The sequence below is a fragment of the Sinocyclocheilus rhinocerous genome, unplaced genomic scaffold, assembly GCF_001515625.1.
Source record: "Sinocyclocheilus rhinocerous isolate Xijiao unplaced genomic scaffold, SAMN03320098_v1.1 scaffold786, whole genome shotgun sequence".
NCBI classification, from domain to species: Eukaryota; Metazoa; Chordata; class Actinopteri; order Cypriniformes; family Cyprinidae; genus Sinocyclocheilus; species Sinocyclocheilus rhinocerous.
Genome location: NW_015661881.1, coordinates 636,364 through 659,006, shown reverse-complemented (window position 1 = coordinate 659,006; position 22,643 = coordinate 636,364). Strand labels below are relative to the sequence as shown.

Below are 22,643 nucleotides of genomic sequence, written 5' to 3'. Positions count from 1 at the left end.
AGGGTCATGTCAACAAATAGCTTATGAAATAGAATTAGAATAGAGAGTGCTAGAGTTAGAGGGTCAAATAAAGATGGAAGAGATGTGCTTTTAGCCGTTTTCTGAATATGGCTAAGAACTCAGCTGCTCGAATTGAGTTGGGCAGGTCATTAAAAGACCGTGAAAGTTTGTGCCTCTTTGGGATGGCACAATAATGCGCCGTTCACTCGCAGAACGCAAGCTTCCAGAGGGCACATAAGTCTGAAGTAGTGAATTAGATACATTTTCGTACAAAAAGAATCAGTTCACAGTTTTCGACTCCTTACGAATCAAAAAGAGACCGCCTTCGGTTTAATGATTCGTTAACCTGAAGAAGTTCAGACTTCAGTCAGTTCGAGAACCGACTACTGATTCAATCTAGTTCGTAATCAAATCGTTGAGGCTAGTTTGATAAACCAGTTCATTAAAAATGACTCAAAGAACGATTATACGTAAACTATACCAACGCAGGTACAGCATTTTTATATATTTTTTTACATTATGTAGGCTACAACAGTAACATATTTTATAAGTGCTACTCACTAGATTTTACACAGTACTGTACACTATTCCAGCATGCCAGAATCTCCTAGACTGATGGTTTATCAGACAAGAATCGTGTCTAATATTTCACCGCGGCTTGACCATTGTAGGGGAGAGCGTGGCACAAAGTAACACTTTTTGACTTTCTCATATTGTGTAAATCCACATGGGGTTCAGAATAAAAAATTTTTATCCACAGTAATTTTACACTTGTCTAGTACAAATATGTCGCTTTGTTTCATGATTACAGTGTATACGTTTTTCTTTATTTACCCTCAAAAAATGGAAGTGAAATGTGACAACATGCCCCGTAGGTGGGGTACAATAGGTGCGTTCGACTTGAAGCATCGCTACAGACGGCAGTCAATAGGTGCGTTCGACTTCATGCCGCGCCGCGCAAACCGATCGGCGGCTGACTTAAAGCAGTGCATGCCGGTTAGAAATTTTGTCCGACTTGAACCGGCGCGGACTCTACGTCACTGTCACGTGTGGCATCAAAGTACCGCGATAGCGTTTCGAGAGCAGCCGGCTGACTCAGCTGGCGCAGCTTTTTCAGAGCGACTGCAGGAGTGCTGATGACGACACAGCTGTTTCACGATTGGCCAAATTCACCACATGACAACAATGACGTGTGTTTCTAACATCTTCAAATCCAATACTGCTCATAAATCTGTGTTTTTAGAACATTAAAAGCTTTTTTACTGTAGTCGCAATGTTATACTGAGTCACGTTTATCATGAAAGCTTATATACCCCGGGACGGCCCACATAAACGAGCCAAAATGCTTTACATGTCTTGAAATAATAATTTCTAAACATTAAACATTGACTGTCAGTCTTTATTCACCTGTTTCTCGTTGTTTCTCATTAAAATTCATTAAAGTAAATAGTGTGAATTACATCGCTAATGTCATAGAATAGCACATTGTAACGCAGTGTTACAACGTGCCCCATCTGCGCAACTGGAGTTTAAAACCAGTTGCTGTCTTCTGCTAGTTATCAAAGCATTAAAAAACTATCTAAACTGATAAATAACAGATTGGAGATTAAAATAATAGCAGATTTGTCTAATTTTAAATGATTAATAAAAACAGAGATGAAAAATCTACTTAAGCCAGAATTTAAATTTTACTATGGTAAAATAAATGTTCATTGATATCTTCAAAAGATTTTTGAATTTTGGCACACTTTTTCTTCTATATAATGTTGATATGGTAACTAATAAATACTGTAAATTTTGTTATGCTAGCATGTGTGGAAATATTCAAACCATGTGTGTTACAGCTAACCCCGCGTTACTTTAGTCCCCGCGCTCCCCCTAAACTAGCCGAGGCGCGTACAATTGGATTTGATATGACAGTGGGCGGAGTGCAGTAGCGCTGCTGTCTCAGAGTCTGTCTCTCTCTCACTGTCTCACTACTGTAGGATCTACCCGCGCTAACAGAATGGGTGTTGAGGTTGAAACAATATCTCCTGGAGACGGTAAGACGCTATCATCTAATAAGTTTGAATTTCAAATTCAGGAACGTTCTAAACGCTCTGGCGGATTCGAATGTTGTTTTTATACACTGTAGCGGCAAAAAGCGGGAATGCGGGAACATTCTGTCGCTCTAATTACATAATCTATTTACAGTCTAGAATTTTTTTCACTGCATATTATTTGCGCAGACCTTTGAAAACTAAGATTTCAAACGAAACGCCCATTGCTATGAGGATGTTTCCCGCTCGCTGTCTAGTCAGGGATTTAACGTATGTCTGTGCACAGCAGATAATATGTGCCATGTGTGCCAACTCTTCTCATTATGATTCCTCACTGCAGCTGTCAGATTTCCTCTACAACATGCTGTAGTGTGATTTTTGCTTCTGAAATGCAGGTTGATGTTGTTGATCACGTATGTCTCAGATGGCAGCTCTCTTGCCCTGGCTAGACATGAGCTTTGATGTTAATCTGAGAGGGGCTTTGCAGGGTAATTTGGCACAGTTGGCAGAGTCACTGGGTTTCTGAGACCTGATCTGGTCTAATGGCACAGTAAGACACTGTTATGTGTGCCACTTTGTTGCATTATCTGTTTGCTGGTGACACCAAACTTACTGTCTGGACATGATGACATTTTCATTGACACAATTTAGTATTGTTGACATTTATATGTACTATTCATCAAAGAAACCTGAACAAATTCCACTCAGCTGTTTTCAACATAGGCTAATAATAATAATAAAAAATGATTTTTGAGCAGCAAATCAGAATATTAGAATGTTTTCTGAAGGATCACGTGACTGGAGTAAGTTAAAATTCAGCCTTGAAATCACAGGAATAAATTAAATTTTAAAACATATTCAAATAACAAAGTTATTTTAAATAGTTAAAATATTTCAAAATTGTACTGTTTCTGCTGTACTTTAGATCAAATTAATGCAGGCTTGGTGTGCAGAAGTCACTTCTTTAAAAAACATAAAAAATCTTACTGTTCAAAAACTTGACTGGTAGTAGTATATGTATTTGTATATATATATATATGTCTGTACTTTACTTTCACTTTGACACTAATAATATTCTAAACACAAATGACACTATTAATATTCTAAAAACTCAACCCGTGTTCTGTATGCTTGATATGAGATCTATCTGAATTTAGAGCTGAGAGCCTGATTTTATATGAACAAGGAGTCATAATAATGAGAATTATTATAACGAACATTAGACGCTGTAAATAAGTGCTGGAGCGACCATGAGCTCATTTGATTTTGACACCTTTCAGACGTAGAATTCTTGGCACAAGTCATCAAACTCAATGGGTTCACCAGTGACAGGAATGAATGCCATGTAATGGCGCTTTCACTTTTCTTGCTCTGCTCGGGTCTCTTGCATCTGTGGGCTGCTCTCCACTGACATCCTATCTGACCCCCACCGGCCTGCTGTCATGTGGCTCACATTCCTGTCCAGCTCCCACACATTAATCAGACACCACCCTCACCACACACCTGCGCTTTCTTCAGAGGACTGCAGATGAAGTCTAAGACCAAACCCCGGTCTCATCATGACTGTAGAAGCTGCTTCATAGATTCCCATGTGATTTTATCGATCCCTCTGGGGTTTGTGGATTAAATTAGGGTGGCAAGCTACCAATAAAGCCATCTTCAGTGCATTACAGTGTTGTTAGAGCAAAAACCTGAAGATAAAACTGTATAGTTAGTGTTCTAAGCTACACTACGCGATAAAGACCTTTGGTTCACATGCTATGAATCATCTTTGGCACTAACTGTCTTGTTCTCCTCTTTCTTTACAGGAAGAACTTTTCCGAAGAAAGGACAGACATGCGTTGTGCATTACATAGGTAAACAATCTGCTGTAACTGTTCTCATATGTTGATCGTCGGACGTTTCGCTCAGGCGACTGGTGCGCCCTGCAGACTACCAGCTCAGACAGACAGGAAACAGGATGTCGATAACAACCTTCTGTCTCCCCTTGTTTAAAGGGGTCATATGATGCTGCTAAAAAGAACATTATTTTGTGTATTTGCCAAACAAAGTAGTTTCGCTTTCACAACGAAACACAGCATCACACACGGTGGCCTAGAGTGAGTGGCGACGGCCTACAGTGAGTAGAGGCCGGGGGCTAGATCTTCTTTATGCACCAAGAGCTTGTAACACTCCAAAGAGAAAGGAAAAATTGAAATCGCATCATATGACCCCTTTAATGTTTTCTTTACTCTCAGTATCCCAGTGCTTCTCTTTGAAAATGCAGGTAGAACTTTAAATGTTGCTACATAATAAGCCCTTATAATTATTATTGCTTGAACTTTGGACCTTTACTATTGTGCTTGACATACAGGACGTTGCCAACTGGACCAGAAAATTAATGCCTTCTGCTCATTATGTTCATATTGTTACCTTTAAAATACAATAGAGTTTAAAAGTCTGAGAGCACTAGTGAAAATGAAGAAACCTTCAAGAAACCTACCTGCAAAGCTACAGTACTGTTAAAAGTTCAAAAATAATCATTAAAAATAATGTCATAAACAGATTTTCAATTATATATATTATATAACTTCTATTAACTAAATTAAATCAACATTTGGTGTGACCGTCCTTTGCATTTTAAAGCAGCTTTTGCCCTAGGTGCACTTGCTCATAGTTTTTCAGGTAGCTTTGCAGGTAGGTTTCTTGAAGCATCTTGGAGACGTTGCCACAGTTCTTCTGGATTGAGTCTGTCTCAGTTTCTGTTTCTTCAGACTGGATGATGATGAGATCAGATCTCTGTGCGGAGCACTGGCTGTTGTCAGACTCCTTGTGCAAACAAATATCTCACTGGATTATTACAATTAATGGAAAAATTAATGTTTGGAAATGTAAACTGATATTTCCTACTGACACACTACAGCAAACTGACTTAAAACCATTTTTTACCTGGTAAAAATACTAGTGTTCTAATAATTTTGGCCACCGCTGTAATTCAAAAGAACAGCATTTATTTGAATTAGAAATAACATTATAAATGCCTTTACGGACATTTTTGATCAAATTAATTTCAGAATTACCGTCTTATACCCCAAACTTTTTAACAGTAGTGTGTTTTTTGTATCTATAGGACAGAATTTATATTTCTTACTCAATTAATATAATAATATTAATTGAATAATATTCAAATAATATTCTGACTCAATTATTTTGTATTGTTTTTATTATTATATTACGTTTTGTGTCATCTTTAAACAGAAATATTTTCAATACTGTCAAAAAAGCCAAAAACATCAAAGGTTTTTCCTGTCTAGTCAGAATTATCAGAGGTATCTGTATCTGGACTAAAGTAAACAGCTTGAGGCAGTTTACTTTTTTACACTGCAGTTTACAGTTTACACTGCAGGGCCTTCGCCTAGAGCCCTCGAGCCCTGGAGTGAACCAGATACTGCACTACCACCAGAGACAGTCAAGTCATCACTATTCAGCGACACACGCTTTTTGGCTGAAATGGACAATAATCAATAGAGCAAATGTTTGGAGCGTGGAACAGGAAGGCAATTTGTGCAAAGACTATGCTCATTTATCTATGATTACAGTCTGAAGATTTTGAATGCAAAATCTGTCTGGAGTGACCAGATAAAAAAAAAATGGGAAAGTGGGGTCAGAAAAAATGTTTTGTTGGTGTCAGATGCCATTTATGTATTTGTGTTTAGCTCATATTATTCGCTTTGGATAAAAGCGTCTGCTAAATGACTAAAAGTAAAAGTAAGTAAAAGTAATGTGAGAATTAAATCAAAGAAATGCAAATGGCCAGCTAAAAAAACAACAAAAACATGACACATGTATCCTATGTGACACAATAAAGTGACAGACCATAAATGCTTATTTTTATGAAAACCAGAAAAAAATGCATTTTCTCCTTCTGCAGTATCATTTTTTTATGGTTGGTGGTGTTACAAATTTCATTTATGCTACTGTTTAAAAGTTTAGGGTCTGTAAGATTTGTAATTTCGTTAAAGAAGTCTCACTGTATGCTCACCACAGCTGAATTTATTTGAACAAAAATAGAGTAAAAACAATGATGTGAAAAAAAAAATAATGTGAAATATATTTACAATTTAAAATAACTGTTTTCTATTTGAATATATTTTAAAATGCAATTTACTCCTGTGATGCAAAGCTGAAATTTCAGCATCATTACTCCAGTCTGCAGTGTTTACATGATCCTTCAGAAATCATATGCTGATTTGGTGATTTCTTATTAATATTAATGTTAAAAAAACAGTTGTGCTGCTTAATATTTTTGGAACAGTTTCAGGGTTCTTGAAAGCATTTATTTACAATTGAACTTTATTTGTCTTTACTGTCAATTTTGATCAATTTAATGCATCCTGGCAAAATAAAAGTATCAATTAATGAATTGATCCCAACTTTTGAACAGTAGTATAAGTAATTGTGTAATTCGGTTTTACTCACATTGGCACTGGGCGAATGCTAATTCTAGACTCTGGTTGCATCTAATTTTTGATGGAAAAATGATACTTTACCTTGACTGAATTATGATTGGAGAGGCTCTAAATGATAATTGCTGCTTTGCTAGTCATGGAACCTTTCATTCCACTTCATAATATAATAATGTAACATAATGTTCAGGTTGTATATTATCAGCAGTCATGGTTGCATGACAAGCGAAACAGGATGGATTTTATCACAGGTTCATGTCTGAATTAGCAGAGAGACCCCCACCCTTCGCAAACCTACCTTTCTCTGACCCAGCTGGGCAGAACAAATCAATTAGCCCAGTCCCACTGTATCCCCTGGGGTTTATTATTAGAGCACAGGAAGCCATCAGACCTCTTGTGACTGGCGGCTCTATTAATAACAATGGCAACACTATGTATAAATATGCTCTGAAGAGACACCCATGTGATTGGTGGTGGCTCCAAGATTAGGCCACTGTAATGGCAATGAAGAGAAACCCACTATAGGTGTCCAGTTTCCTGAACCCTGACCAGGCATTCAGAGGCATTAAAGTAGTGACGTCATGTGCAGTTATGGGGTATGCTTCCTTCTCTTGATTCTAGAAGATACTACGCTATGTGAGAGCCACAGTTCATTGCTCAATGTTTTACTTTAACCTTTTTTTTCCTAATGGAATAATTGACCCAAAATTGTCTCTCAGTCAACCACAGCAAATTGGCTCTCATCCATATATATATTTGAATACGTTTTAAAATGTAATTTATTCCTGTGAGACAAAGCTGAATTATCAGCTCCTTCACTATAGCTAATTTTTTTACTCCAGTAAAAACTTAAATTTTTATCTCAATGTCACATGATTCTTCAGAAATCATTCTGATATGCTGATGTTGTGCCCAAAAAAAAAAAATTTATTATTATTATCAATGTTGGAAATGTTTTGTTGCTTGTGTTTATACAATACAATTGTTTTTCTTTCTTTCATTTTTTGGTCTCAATTGCAGCAAATTGCTTCTCATTCATAGCGCAGGGGCTTGTAGGTAATGATATTAGTTAAAAAAAAACAAGCATTGAAACCCCACCGGAAATAGTATACTGTACAACCTGGGCACATTTAGCATTCTCTTTTCAGCTTAACTATGATTCATGATGCTCTAATCATATTCTGGCATACTATATAGTATGGATAGTCTGGAAATTGGGATGTAGCCAGGGTTTCAGGTTCTGGGAATGAGTTGTGCATGTCACCACACAGCAGGCTGTAATGTGAGATTAAATTTAGCATGGAAATTATTGAACAGCCGTACACACTTCCTTTCAAATGTTTGGGGTTATTGAGATTTTTTTTTAAATAAATTAATAGTTTTATTCAGCAAAGATGCATTAAATGAATCAAAAGTGACAGTAAAGATTTTACATTATTACAAAAATGTCTGTTTCAGATAACATGCTGTTCTTTGAACATTGCATTCATTAAAGAATCCTGAAAAAAGTAATAGTTTCCACATCGGGTGGCGTCTGGTTATTTGTTAATCTAGCCACTGTGCTAAATAAAAACCTTGGATTGTTTTGGTTATTTTCTATGAGTTTGTGGATATTAATTAACAAAGCAGCAAAACTGACAATAAGAAATGTTTCTTGAGCAGCAAATCGGCATCAGAAAGATTTCTGATGGATCACGTGACACTGAAGACTGGAGTAATGATGCTGAAAATTCAGCTTTGCATCACAGGAATAAATAAAATTTTTATTATATACATAGCATTTTTAATTACAACAGATAAGGATAAAAAAGACGAATTAGTATTTATTAACACCATGATTGTATTGAAGTGCAAAGTAGTTTGTCTTAACCAGCTAAAAGCACAAAGTTTTTAACTCTCTCTTTGCACTTGACATTTCTGCCAGAATACTCTTGTTTGGTGATACATGAACCATGCGTGTGCTGTGCCACGCGGTTTTCTGCTGACATGTTTTCGAGTTGAAATGTGCCAACAAATCTATAAGAGGCAGTCGCATTCAGGTAGCATGTGCATCTGATTACATTTGACGCTGACTGAGAGAAACCGGCTGCCAGCTCTTGTAGACGGATACTGTAAGCCGTGGTAAAAATAGATGCCTGCTGGACTGGTTCACACTCTTTCCCACCGACCTCTCACGCACAGACTCAGGAACTGAGAACAACTTCATGTTTTTTCCAGTGAAGCTGGTCAGTAGATCAGGCTCGTGCCCACTACATCCATTAGCCAAAGAAAAGCTCCCACCCAACATGACCGCTTATTGTTATCATGGTCACAGGGGAGCTGATAGTAGAAGCTGCGACATATTCTGTGACTGGTAATGAGCCGGGTTTTGGCTCACTGCAGGTCTAATGACCCCCATGCAGCACCCTAAAACATCCAGAACACCTTAGCAGCACCCTAAAAACATCCAGAACACCCCAAAATACCAATAACATCCTAACAACCACAGGCAACACCCAAAAAACATCCAGAACAATCTAGCAGCACCCTAACATACTAAGAACATCTAGAACAACCACACAGAACACCCTAGTAACACCCTAAAACATCCAGAACACTCTAGCAACACCCTAACTACTACCCAGAACAATCTAGCAGTAACCTAACAAACACCTAGAACAACATAGCAACACCTTAAAGCATTCAGATCAGCCTAACAATCACCAGAAGACACTAGCAGCACCCTGAAAACATCCAGAATACTCCAACAACCATCCAGAAGACCCTAGCAACACCATAAAAACAGGGAGCAGACAGTACAAGCTGCAAGATATTCTGTGACTTGTAATGAACAGATATTCTATAAGTACATTTTTGGCTTGCTCACCGGAGGTGCAACAACATATTTTCTGTAAAGCTACTGACCTTAGCAACTTCATAGCAACCTGTAAAGTTTTGCATGGGCAAGCACTACTTATGTTTAGAAAATGTAAAAATCTAATTTATAAATAGACTGATAAAAGTTCCAAAGGTTTGTAGCAACACTGGATATATTTAGTCAGTTTAGTTCATTCATAAATAAGCTTTAGTTCGTCCTTGTAGTAGAACAAGCTGCTATTATAATATACTGTCTGGTTTTGGAATGAAGCCCACTCTGCAGATATCTTGGCGCAGGGCCCTTCCTGGAAGTCTCAGCTCCATTTATGTCCAGGGGGGAGTGAAAGCTAATACTGTACTGTACGAGAACCATCTCTCAGCATGAGGGATCTTTCATATCTCCCTCGGCATGGACGAAACTGTAAGGAATAAATGCTTCTAATGGTGTGTCAGACTCTCATTTAAACAAAGCACAGACACATTTGTCCTCACTAAAGCATAGTTAGATGGTTATTCATACACTTAGTGTTGAAAGTGAAATGTAGACTTGTGATATTGAATTCTGTGTAACAAAATATCTCATCTTACAATATAAATTGTAGGCACAGGGAAGCTTGTACTTTTTAGGGACAGGAATTTAGATTTTAGATTTATATTTAATTGTTGTTATATTTTTGTTAAAATTAATTATGTCTATTTAACATGGTAATTTGGTGATTAATTAAATATAAAAAGTGGTTAAAAATAAAACACAGTAAATGATAATATATTACTAATTGAGCTGATTAATTTTAACCATCAAATAAAATTAATCCTATTAATATTTTAGTTGAGAGTTAAATTAAATTTTATTTAAATTTTGATTAACAATCAAATATGAGACATTTACATTTTACATTTATTTTTAAGCACATAAATGTAAAAATCTAATTTATAAATAGACTGATAAAAGTTCCAAAGGTTTGTAGCAACACTGGATATATTTAGTCAGTTTAGTTCATTCATAAATAAGCTTTAGTTCGTCCTTGTAGTAGAACAAGCTGCTATTATAATATACTGTCTGGTTTTGGAATGAAGCCCACTCTGCAGATATCTTGGCGCAGGGCCCTTCCTGGAAGTCTCAGCTCCATTTATGTCCAGGGGGGAGTGAAAGCTAATACTGTACTGTACGAGAACCATCTCTCAGCATGAGGGATCTTTCATATCTCCCTCGGCATGGACGAAACTGTAAGGAATAAATGCTTCTAATGGTGTGTCAGACTCTCATTTAAACAAAGCACAGACACATTTGTCCTCACTAAAGCATAGTTAGATGGTTATTCATACACTTAGTGTTGAAAGTGAAATGTAGACTTGTGATATTGAATTCTGTGTAACAAAATATCTCATCTTACAATATAAATTGTAGGCACAGGGAAGCTTGTACTTTTTAGGGACAGGAATTTAGATTTTAGATTTATATTTAATTGTTGTTATATTTTTGTTAAAATTAATTATGTCTATTTAACATGGTAATTTGGTGATTAATTAAATATAAAAAGTGGTTAAAAATAAAACACAGTAAATGATAATATATTACTAATTGAGCTGATTAATTTTAACCATCAAATAAAATGAATCCTATTAATATTTTAGTTAAGAGTTAAATTAAATTTTATTTAAATTTTGATTAACAATCAAATATGAAACATTTAAATTTTACATTTATTTTTAAGCACATCTGACAAATCTGAACAGCATTTGCTGCTAAATCTTACAAACATTTAACATGCTTTATTTTACATTTGGCACCCTATATGACGTATTCTTATATATACATACTCATACTGTAATCATGGCAGACCAGAGTGTTATTGGTTGTGTCTTCTTCTCTCTTTCTCTTTTCCTTCCTGTGATATAGACGGAGGCAAAGGGTGACCTACTTAAACCGGCCGAATTATCCGGCGAATTAGGCCAATGTTTCATATTTCATTCTTTTTGTTCATTTGGATCACAAGAGCTCAGATTCCACAGGAGATTTAGATAAGCACAGAAATGCTCCCTCTGGTGGGTCAGCTGTGTGTTAGTGGACCACGCCTGTCTGAACTCCAGTCTTCGATGTCACATGATCCTTCAGAAATCATTCTAATATGCTCAAGAAACAGTTCTTATTTCATCTCTCATTTCTTACTCCTATTTATCAGTGTTGAAACATTTTTCTGTTTCTTTTTATTTCTTTTTATTAGATATCCATGAGTAACTAGAGCCGCTTTACCCAATGCATAAAACATGTTGACTGCAAGGAAGGCATGCGTGTCTTTGACAGCCAGACGACTTTTGGGGGCATCTGTATCTTCGACCCTTGACCCCCAGCATCACCCTAGAGCGCTCCGTACCGCCACCCCACACAGAGATGAAGTGAAGCTCCACGAGGGCTGGGCTGCCCTGGCCAAGAAGCAGCTGAAAGGGAAAAACCCTGAGGATCTGATCTGGAGGACCCCAGAAGGCATCTCTATTAAACCTGTATACACTCAGACAGACACCGCCGCGGTCCAAGATGAGCTGCCGGGAGTCTTCCCTTTCACCCGAGGGCCTTACCCCACCATGTACACCTACAGACCCTGGACCATCAGGCAATATGCTGGATTCAGCACTGTAGAGGAAAGCAACAAGTTTTACAGGGATAATATTAAAGGTATGATGTCACAGCATTAAAACTACCGAGTGAAACTATCGAGTGAAATTATAAATTGAGTTATATAGTAATACTGTCATAAAAAAATATAAAATAAAATAAATAACTTTAAAATAAACAGTCAAAATATAAAACAAAACATTTATTAAGATTGTTATATTTATATAAATATGTTTCTATAATATAAAATGTTTTGTAAGATAAAATAAATACTTTTAAGAAGATTAAGACTAAATGTTTTCCAATAATTTATATTGATAGATAATATAAAATAAAACACTTTTAAACATATTTGATATAATTATGTATATAAATATATTTATATAGTGCAAAAGTCTTTTAATATTATAACTTAAGAATTTTTTTTCATCTTCTGATGACTTCTCTTAATAGATAATATAAAACAAAACACTTACTAAAAAGATCTATATATAAAAAGATATATTATAAATATATATTTAAAAAAAATTATAATATTAAAATTAAAAATTTTATCATACAACTATTGTTTATTTGCATGCCATGTGACCATGAATGTGTTGTTGAATTATTTACAATATTAACATAAGATCTCAGAGGAACTGCTAATAAATATTTAGGTCAAGGTTTGGCTCACAAAAATCTTTGATATAAGTCAAATACAAACTGTTTTTTCTTTTGCAGCGGGCCAGCAGGGCCTTTCTGTAGCTTTTGACCTTGCGACACACAGAGGTTATGACTCTGACAATCCCAGAGTTCATGGGGATGTGGGAATGGCAGGTGTAGCTATTGACACCGTAGAAGACACCAAACTGCTGTTCGACTGCATCCCGCTGGAGAAGATGTCAGTATCCATGACAATGAACGGAGCCGTCATTCCCATTCTAGCCATGTTCATCGTGACCGGAGAAGAGCAAGGAGTGCCCAAGGAGAAGCTGACCGGCACCATCCAGAACGACATCCTCAAAGAGTTCATGGTGCGAAACACCTACATCTTCCCTCCAGAGCCGTCAATGCACGCCATCGCTGATATCTTCGCCTACACCTCAAAGGTACGGCTTGAGTGGCAGGACTTTTATATCTTTTTTTATATAGTCCACTGTCCGTTTTTAAAGTGCTCAGATCTTTTTTTTTTTTTTAAATCTCTCATATTTCTTTTGATTTTTTATTCTTCCAGTGACTTATAATGATAGAGTATTCAGCATCCTAGCACGTGCTTTTTACAGCCTTGTAGTTTTGACCATCTTTATAGAATCAATATTCAGACGGTATCTGACCTCCACACTCTGTAAAACATTGGATTTTCTTTCTTACAGAATATGCCCAAGTTTAATTCTATTTCCATCAGTGGATACCACATACAGGAAGCTGGAGCTGATGCCATCCTGGAGTTGGCTTACACTATTGCCAACGGACTGGAGTACTGCAGAACTGGACTGAAGGCTGGACTCACCATCGATGAGTTCGCTCCCAGGTTAGCTTGGAAATTCACTTTGTCAGTTCCATATTCTTTTACTACTTCTCTTCTTAATAACAATGGACCCTTTTCACAAGACTGATGATGCGTTTCAACGTAAAATCTCAAAAGTTTTTTATATTTAGATTTTTTTTAGTTGGCTTACACTATTGCCAACGGACTGGAGTACTGCAGAACTGGACTGAAGGCTGGACTCACCATCGATGAGTTCGCTCCCAGGTTAGCTTGGAAATTCACTTTGTCAGTTCCATATTCTTTTACTACTTCTCTTCTTAATAATAATGGACCCTTTTCACAAGACTGATGATGCATTTCAACGTAAAATCTCAAAAGTTTTTTATATTTAGATTTTTTTTAAAATGTATGTATATTTATAACACTATACTTTGTTTTCTATCACCTTTGCATCAAATTACGAAAAAAGAAAAAACTAGTTAATGCTAATGCGAGGGTGTTTCTAATGCAGCGTCTATGGGAGGGACGGTAAATTTAACATCGTTCTTTCTTCTGACTGCTGTTATCAGTCTCTCAATTTTTTTCCTTCTTTTGAAAGTCGTGAAAACGCTTTTCTTTTGCATTTTGAACAAAAGGGAATGCAAAAAATATATTTGTTGTACTCTCCCATTCACTGCCCTCGAAGTTTACCCAGCTTTGACGACTTTCGCTTCTGAGAAACCCGGAAATGTGAAAAAGGTCTATAATAATAATAATAATAATAATACTTGTTAAATAATATTATGCAATGCATGTAATTATTTGTGGTAATGATAATAATAATAAAATAAGAAAGTAGTAGTAATAATAATAATAATACTGTACATATTATTAATTCATGATTTATGATTAATACAAATTTTAATTACTGGATTTTTGCTAATTAATTAAATGTATTTAAAAATGTAATAAAGTATTAAATGTGATATTATTATTACTATTATTATTAATGATAGTTGTTATTATTAAAAATAATTTATTAATAATAAATACATATTAAATGATATATTACAAAATACACGAGGAATAATTATCATACTTAGTATAAAATAATGAATACTACTATTACTACTAGTAATAGAAGTGCATTTTAATAATTCATCTATTTTATTGTTTCATTGATACCATTTTAATTTATTCCTTTTTTATTAATACAATTATATTCAATTGTATTGATTGTATAAATGTTATTAAATATTATTATTGCTATTATTAATACTAAATGTGAGTACATTATGAATTCAATTACTATAATTTTATTTAAAGCATATTAGTTAATACATTACAAAGATGTTAATTATAATTATATGGTAATCTAGCATTACATACTACAAATGAATAATTATAATAATATTGATAAATTATTATTATTATTGCACTTCTACTACTAATAGAAATACATATTAAATTGTGTTGTTTAAATAAATATTAATCTAATTATTGATATTATTCTATTACTACTTTTACATATACATATTATTTCTAATTCAACTACTATAATTATTATTAATAATACATAATGATAATTCTAATAACAACGAAGAATAACACAGCTGATGTATTGGTTTTCTAAAGGTTTCATATACAGTATGAAGGCATGTAGTGTGATTTTTATGCATGATCTCTTTTTAGATTGTCATTCTTCTGGGGGATCGGCATGAACTTTTATATGGAAATAGCAAAGCTGAGGGCAGCGCGGCGATTGTGGGCGACACTTCTCAAAGACAAGTTCCAACCCAAGAACTCCAAATCCCTCCTGCTGAGAACTCACTGTCAGACATCAGGATGGTCCCTCACTGAGCAGGTACTGTCACTGAACTCGGCTCAAACTGTTCATGCTTGCTTTTTGTCACATTAAACAAGCTGTGGTGCAGTAAAGTGTAAAAGTGTTAAATCACAGTTTTGACATGCAATACATGATATGTTGTCCGTTTCTTAAAGAGGTCATCGGATGCCCATTTTCCACAAGTTGATATGATTCTTTAGGGTCTTAATGAAAAGTCTATAACATACTTTGGTTAAAATTTCTCAATGGTAGTGTAAAAAACACATTTTTTACCCTGTCAAAATCTGCTCTGTTTTCAGCAAGCCATTTTAGTCCATGTTGCTTTAAATGCTAATGAGCTCTGCTGACCCCGCCCCCTCTTCTGTGGGGTGACGAGCAGACTGTAAACTTCAGCCGCGAAACTGGCTAACTAGCATGTTATTAGGAAAGGCGATTTGCAAAGATTCATAAAAAAAACCCTTATACTCACTTCTTCTGTTGATGAAGCTGGATCACTAATGATTCGCGCGAACATAGACGCATTTAGGGCAGATCGGGATCGGCGCATTCCCTTCAAAACGAAAGTAACATTAATCCTCTGCTCGTTCTTCGGCTCAGATGTCGGGAGTAAACGACGACTGCTGTATTCATTATTACATCCAACAACAAAACACCTCAATCGCTTAATCGGAGACGTTCTTGTCTTCCCTGCACCGGAGTCGACACAGTGGCGGACTGATGACAGCCCACTCAGGGCGGGTCTAAGGTAAGACGCTAGTGTCAATCAACTATCGTGGGAGGGGCCTGTGCAGAACTACGTCATTCTGACAGGAATCTCAGAACAGCCTGATTTGAGAAAGGGGATTTTAAAATAGGGATTTTAAAAAAACCACTGGGTGGATTTTTATCATTATAGGATGGATGTGTACACTTCCAACACACATTTATGTTCAAACAACTTGTAAAGTGAATTTTGCATCCGATGACCCCTTTAAACTTCTGTGATGATATGCTGGGTAGCTGCGTCCGAAGGTGAAATATCATTTTCCAAAATGCTGCTGTATTTTGAACAAATTATGTTCTGATGGGTCTGATTAAATCTGCCTCATTTGCTCTTCAGGACCCTTACAACAATGTGATCCGTACCGTGATCGAGGCCATGGCTGCAGTGTTTGGAGGCACACAGTCTCTGCACACGAACTCTTTTGACGAGGCTCTGGGTCTGCCCACCGTCAAGAGCGCCCGCATCGCCCGCAATACACAGATCATCATCCAGGAGGAGTCGGGCATCCCGAAGGTGGCTGACCCCTGGGGTGGGTCCTACATGATGGAGGCCCTCACCAATGACGTGTACAACTCAGCACTCAAGGTTTGTACTATAGAGAACCGCTCATTAAAAAAACTTCTATTGTCTTGGTAAACTTTCTCTAATCTGTTCATATTTATGTGTTTTGCATCATAATAAATGGTGACAACTGTATTTAATTATAATCTGTGGTAATGGATTTTTATCCTCATATGTCTGCATAATAAAAAAAAAACCTGACTTTATATCTAGATCTGTAATTAAACACTTGATAAACACATCAAATGATTAATGACAACATACACTGTATACATTTTGGCTGATACAAATTTTGATGTTATGGTTGGTAATTGATATGATCTAGGCAGTATTAAAAGTCTGTATTTTTATAATAATATTATAACTACTATAATTAATAATAAAGTAAAATAAATAAACATTACAATTAAAATAAATAATAAATATGGTGGATGGCTAATATGGTCAATATAAATTATTATTAATAATAATATCATTATGAATTGTATTATTATTATTATACATGCATGTTAAATATTACATAGTACATGTTAAATAATGATAATAAAATAATTGATACATTTAATCATAATGATGATAGAAGTACATATTTGTAATAAATCTATTTTGTTTTATTAATACAGTTTTAATTTAAGCTGCAGAGATGCTTTACACCTGAAATTGAATTCATTTCATAATTAGGGAAATTTGCAACATTTGTTATTTTCCTGTTTAGGCTTTGAAACAATCTGTATTGTATTATAAGTGATATATAAATAAATGTGACTTGACTTATTAATTTATTAAATTGTATAAATATTATTACTATTATTATTACAAATCAAATAATTTGTTATTTGAATTTATTGAAATTAATACTAATTTAGAATGTAATATCCTTATTATTATTATTATAAACTAACAGTAATTCCTGGATTTATAAAAATAAGCAGTTACTTAAAGTAAGCCTTGATATTCCTACTCTGAAGCACTCTGATTTGTTACTTAGTAGGCAGCAATATCTGTGATATTTGAATGTGTTTACACGAGTTCTGTTCTCTTTGCGTCTCGTTTAGTTCATCACTGAGATTGAGGACATGGGCGGTATGGCTCGTGCTGTAGCTGAGGGAATTCCCAAACTGCGCATCGAGGAATGTGCCGCCCGCAGACAAGCGCGCATTGATTCAGGTATCAAAGCAAAACACTCATATACACATGACTGAATACATGATTACAGCCCAGGACACGTGACTAATGTCCCATTTAACTAAAGTGCTACTTCAGAAACCTCCATGACTAATGGAAGTGGTCTCGACTAGTCACATGCATTAAAAACGTCTCCAGTTACTGTCGTAACCTCGGTTCCCTGAGAGACGGGAACGAGACATGGCATCACAAGCTGACGCTTTGGGGACTCCCTTCCTTCCTAAACCTACCTGAAATCTTATAGCACAACGCCAGTGAAGTTGCAACTCACACTGGCCAATGCCAGCCAAGACGGCGATTAGGGGCGGGGCCCCTGCCGCTATATAATGTGCCGTCTTGGCGGCATAAGCTCAGAATCTTCCGACTGAACCAACAGCGCCGCAGACCTTATCAGTGAACACGGCAGCCTACACCATGTCTCGTTCCCGTCTCTCAGGGAACCGAGGTTACGACAGTAACCGGAGACGTTCCCTCTCGAGAACGGTTCACTCGACATGGCGTCAGAAGCTGATGCTTTAGGGACTGTATAGAACAGTGGTTCTCAACTGGTTTGGCCTTGGGACCCACGTTTGTTAAAAAAACTAAGCAAATTAATTTCACAAAAATTAAGTTAAGACTGTTAAGAATATGATTAATACTGAATAAACAACCTATAAGGTAAGGCTATTAAATAACAGGCCCAAACTAGTTTTTGTTAATACAATTAAGTTGGTTTGAGCCACCTGAGTCATTTAAACATATACAAAATGACACAAAGTGAAAATAACATGGTATTTTTGGGTTATGGAAACAACAGTTACCATGGTGAATATACAATACTGTTAATGAAACGTGGAAACTGCTCCTGAATAGAATGAATATCATACCTTCATGCAAATCCTCCCCAGCTAACACACGCAGTACCAGTTTTATCGGTTTATCAGATTTATCGGTACTGTACTTTTATTTCACACGTTGCATGCTCGTAGTTTCTGCGTTTTAGTGAAGTGATATACAGCGCGGTGAGAGACTTTTTATTTCATAAGTTACGAAAATAACGATAGAATAATGACACTGACATTAAGCCTGTTAACATCTCATCTGACCACAGATACTGAATCGGGACAGCGCGTTTTTCTCAGGCACTCTTTACTTAAACTGCATCAGAAGTGGGAGCCCCGTCCCTCAATAGCATATACGCGCCGCTGTTCAGGCAGCCCGGGACATGCGCTGCCCGAATGGAGAGCAGATAGTGATCGGCCCACAGCAAAAGGCGTGCTGCCTGTTCGTAAAGGGCTCTCGAGTGTACCCGGGACATCGTACATGAGTGAACAACAGCACAGCACCGCTTAACCCTACGCACATTTATATTTAGTTATAATGAAAAAGTTTCAATTCAGTCGATATTTTTACCCCGTTTTAACATGGATTTCTATGGTGACCGGCTGTAGATGTTGGGCAAGATGGCGGATAGTAGCGGAGGCACATAATATCCATGTTCTGATTGGTCAGATCGCTTGTCAATCAAGCTCTTTGCGAACGGTCAATTAACTCTTTTATCTTAATTTTTCAAAAAGAGGTATATCTCTTCCTCCTCATGCTGTCTCTGCTTGAACAAAGCACCATCCCTACAGTAAGCTAGGTTGGCGATGACATTGTAACCGTTGCATGCATAGGTGGAAATCCCGGGGGGGACAGGACCCCCCCTTATCTGTGATGCAAATGTATTTTTCGATGAGTCGCTATGTTAGCAATAATAACATTACCTGCTTGACGGAAAGGGTTGCCAGGTTTCCACAACAAAACCCGCACAATTGCTATTCAAAACTAGCCCAAACTAACCGCGTTTCGAGGGGGCCCCCCGGTAAAAATCGTGTTTGGTGGGCTAAAATACACGTTATTGGGGTCACTACAACCCGCGGCAACAGTGATAAAGTAGCCCAATTCCACGTGAAACCCGCGGACTTGGCAACACTGTGACAGATAGTAATGTCTAATTTCTACAACGGACACGACCACTGTCACGACGTGACCACAACAGCTTGAAGTTCTCTAATTTGGCATGGTTTCCCTGCTGCACTAATAGTAGTAGGCTTTCCTCTGTATACATATCCTTACAATACATATCTTTCAAGTACAATTTTAGCTGTATTATTTGTGTCCCCATCAAAAATTGCTCTTGAGAAATTTTTGACGAAATTGTTAGACGAAATTTACGTCCCAGTTGCATGGAGTGGTTGATGCTCCTGATGATTGAATCTGAATGGAGGTACTCAAACAGTAAGGGTTCTGGGATTTACAGAGAGGTTTTGAGGTCACTTCTTCTCTCCTTTAGGTATAAATAGATAAGGAGCTGTTCACAGGTGAGTGGATGTTGAGGCAGATGTCACATAACAGTCCTCTCGTCTGCTGTGGAAACATCAATCAGTCAGTCAAGCAAAAACTGAGGCTTTACTGAACCACACCACACGTCTTCTAAACGGCTTATGTCAGTGCACTCTGTTTGACAGATTTTTCAAAAGCACTGACATGATTTCCATGAAATATCAGCAACTTTTGGAGAGGCTTTTGAATGTAGGGTGTGTTTTGAAGTGGCATCTGTTCATTTTGAAGTCAATAGCTGTATTACAGCCTGTCTCAAAGGTAATGTGGCTTGTTACCAGTGTTGCCACTCTGACAGGCTCAGAAATTAGATTGCAGAAAATGCATTGGAACACAATTGCCTGGATAGAATTCAGTCTGTCAACATGTCAAGTGAAGCACCAACATAGAAATAAATACCAAATAGCTGGGAAATGTAAAATTGAAAAGAAGAAAAGGACATTTTTAAACTTCATACAAATTTATATAAATGTTGTGTGTATATGTATGTGTGAAAATTCTGTCATTAATTACTCACCTGCATGTGCACACTGTCCCCTGATCATAATCAATGTAATCAGCGTTGTTTACGTTCAGGAGAAAGCACGTGTATGCGTCGTGGTACTCTCCAAAATGGCGGAAGACGGTAACTCGGGGAGAAGAATTGTTGAATAAATTATGTTATTTTTGTTTTCTTTGCGCACAAAACGTATTCTTGTAGCTTCACAAAGGTCCAGAAAAGTACCAAGATGATCAACAAAGTAGTCCGTGTGACATCAGTGGTTCAACTGTAAAGTTACGAAGCTACGAGAATATTTTTTTGCGCAAAGAAAACACAAATAACGACTTTATTCCACATTTTAGTCTCTACTGCGTCACTTTGGACACGTGTTCACGATGACGTCATTACGCCGGATCTGGGTCAGCGCCGCCACACGCTCGCGTCATGATGCTGTCGTGAACGTGCGTCCACAAGTGACGCAGTAGAGACGAAAATGTGGAATAAAGTCGTTATTTGTGTTTTCAGGTGCAAAAAGCGGATCGAACAGACAAAACGGTTCAGTTGAGTGAGTCATTTACGCTGGAACCACTCAGAATGATCCGAATGAAATCCGTTCACTAGCAAAAACCAGATCAAAAGAGCCATCAATTTTTTAAAATTTCGACATCGCTTTTAATGATTTTAAAAATCACGTTGTGATGGGTGAAACGGAGTTTCAAAACTCCTAATCCCATTCCGTAGCAAAATGATTCATTGTTTCGAAGTGCTCCAATTGGATTGCATATCGCAAATCTTTTTATTCAGATCGGGACTTCAGAGCCTGTATCGCGAGACTTTGGAGCACGCATTGTCAGGGATTTCGGAGCGCGGAGAACGAATCATTTGACGATCGATCAGAACTTGAGCACATTCTGGCGACTTTGGAGCACGGAGCACAAATCATTTAAATTTAGTTCGGAACTTCGGAGCGGGTTCGTGTATCGCAAATCTTTTTGTCTGATTTCTTTCTTTCTTTTTTATTAAACAGTACAAAACATCAAACCATTAAGGCAGTAGTTATAAAATCAAAACAAAGAAAAAAGAAAGAAAGAAAGTATCAGATACAAATCCCTTAAGAAAATTAACCATACAGTAGTAGTGTAGATTACCATTATAATTTTATACATTGTATTGTATTGTAGTGCATTGTATAATACATTGTATTCAAAATTATTAAAAAGTTATATTTTGCTATATTCTGTTTTGAGTAGTCAAACAATCCAAAGAAAACAGCTTTTAAACTGCTGCTGTAATGTTGTTGGTTTCACGTAATCAAAATAGTGTAATTATTGTCTGATGAATATGCCATAGCATAAAAAAGCTCTCTTTATGAATTGAGTATGCTAGCTATCATAGCTATAAATAGACTTTAGATGACATGAAACTGTGGTCAAATGTCTATCATAAATGCGAAAATGTTGTAGTAGTTGGATGGGGAGGGGGATGTTGTCTGCTGTAATGTCCCCACGAATGTCAAAATCAAACCTACGCTCTAGGTACACAGATGTGTGTAATGCTCTGATCATCACACATTGTTCGGCATGTTAGCCAGCACCGCAGCTGCAGGGATAGTAACATTGATTATTTTTAATTGATTGTGCTGTCTGTGTAGTCTAAAGGTTTTTAAGTCAGAGATCTCCGATATTGACATGCTGTTTTCAGAACGCATCCCTCTTTAAAGGAGACATATTATGCCCCTTTTTACAATATGTAATATAAGTCTCTGGTGTCCCCAGAATGTGTCTGTGAAGTTTCAGCTCAAAATACTCCACAGATAATTTATTATATCATTTTGAAAATGCTTATTTTGAGTGGAAGCAGAAACACACTGTTTTTCGGGCCTGTGTCTTTAAATGCAAATGAGCTGCTGCTCCCCGCCACATTTTCCAGAATAGAGCTGCGCCATTACAGCTCGGGACCTGCTAAAAACATGTGTTTTGGTTCTGATTATCATTTTTATCGCGCTGAAATCATGCGTTTTAAACCATACGAGTTTAAACTTC

General features: G+C 36.7%; 1 protein-coding gene across 2 annotated transcripts in view; it reads left to right on the top strand.

Moving 5' to 3' along the window:
- Positions 1-11,569: 11,569 nt before the first annotated feature.
- The window catches only part of LOC107726757 (methylmalonyl-CoA mutase, mitochondrial-like), a 39,777-nt gene continuing 28,703 nt past the window's right edge, over positions 11,570-22,643 (top strand). The window contains exons 1-7 of one of the 2 annotated variants that reach the window (XM_016536442.1): positions 11,570-12,014; positions 12,678-13,045; positions 13,310-13,384; positions 13,607-13,689; positions 15,097-15,268; positions 16,350-16,598; positions 17,630-17,741. In XM_016536442.1, coding sequence (XP_016391928.1) covers positions 11,609-12,014; positions 12,678-13,045; positions 13,310-13,384; positions 13,607-13,689; positions 15,097-15,268; positions 16,350-16,598; positions 17,630-17,741 — 1,465 coding nt within the window. In that variant the 5' untranslated portion in view covers positions 11,570-11,608. Of the gene's footprint in view, positions 12,015-12,677; positions 13,046-13,309; positions 13,468-13,606; positions 13,690-15,096; positions 15,269-16,349; positions 16,599-17,629; positions 17,742-22,643 lie in introns of both variants that reach the window. The other variant, XM_016536444.1, reaches the window with a different exon arrangement.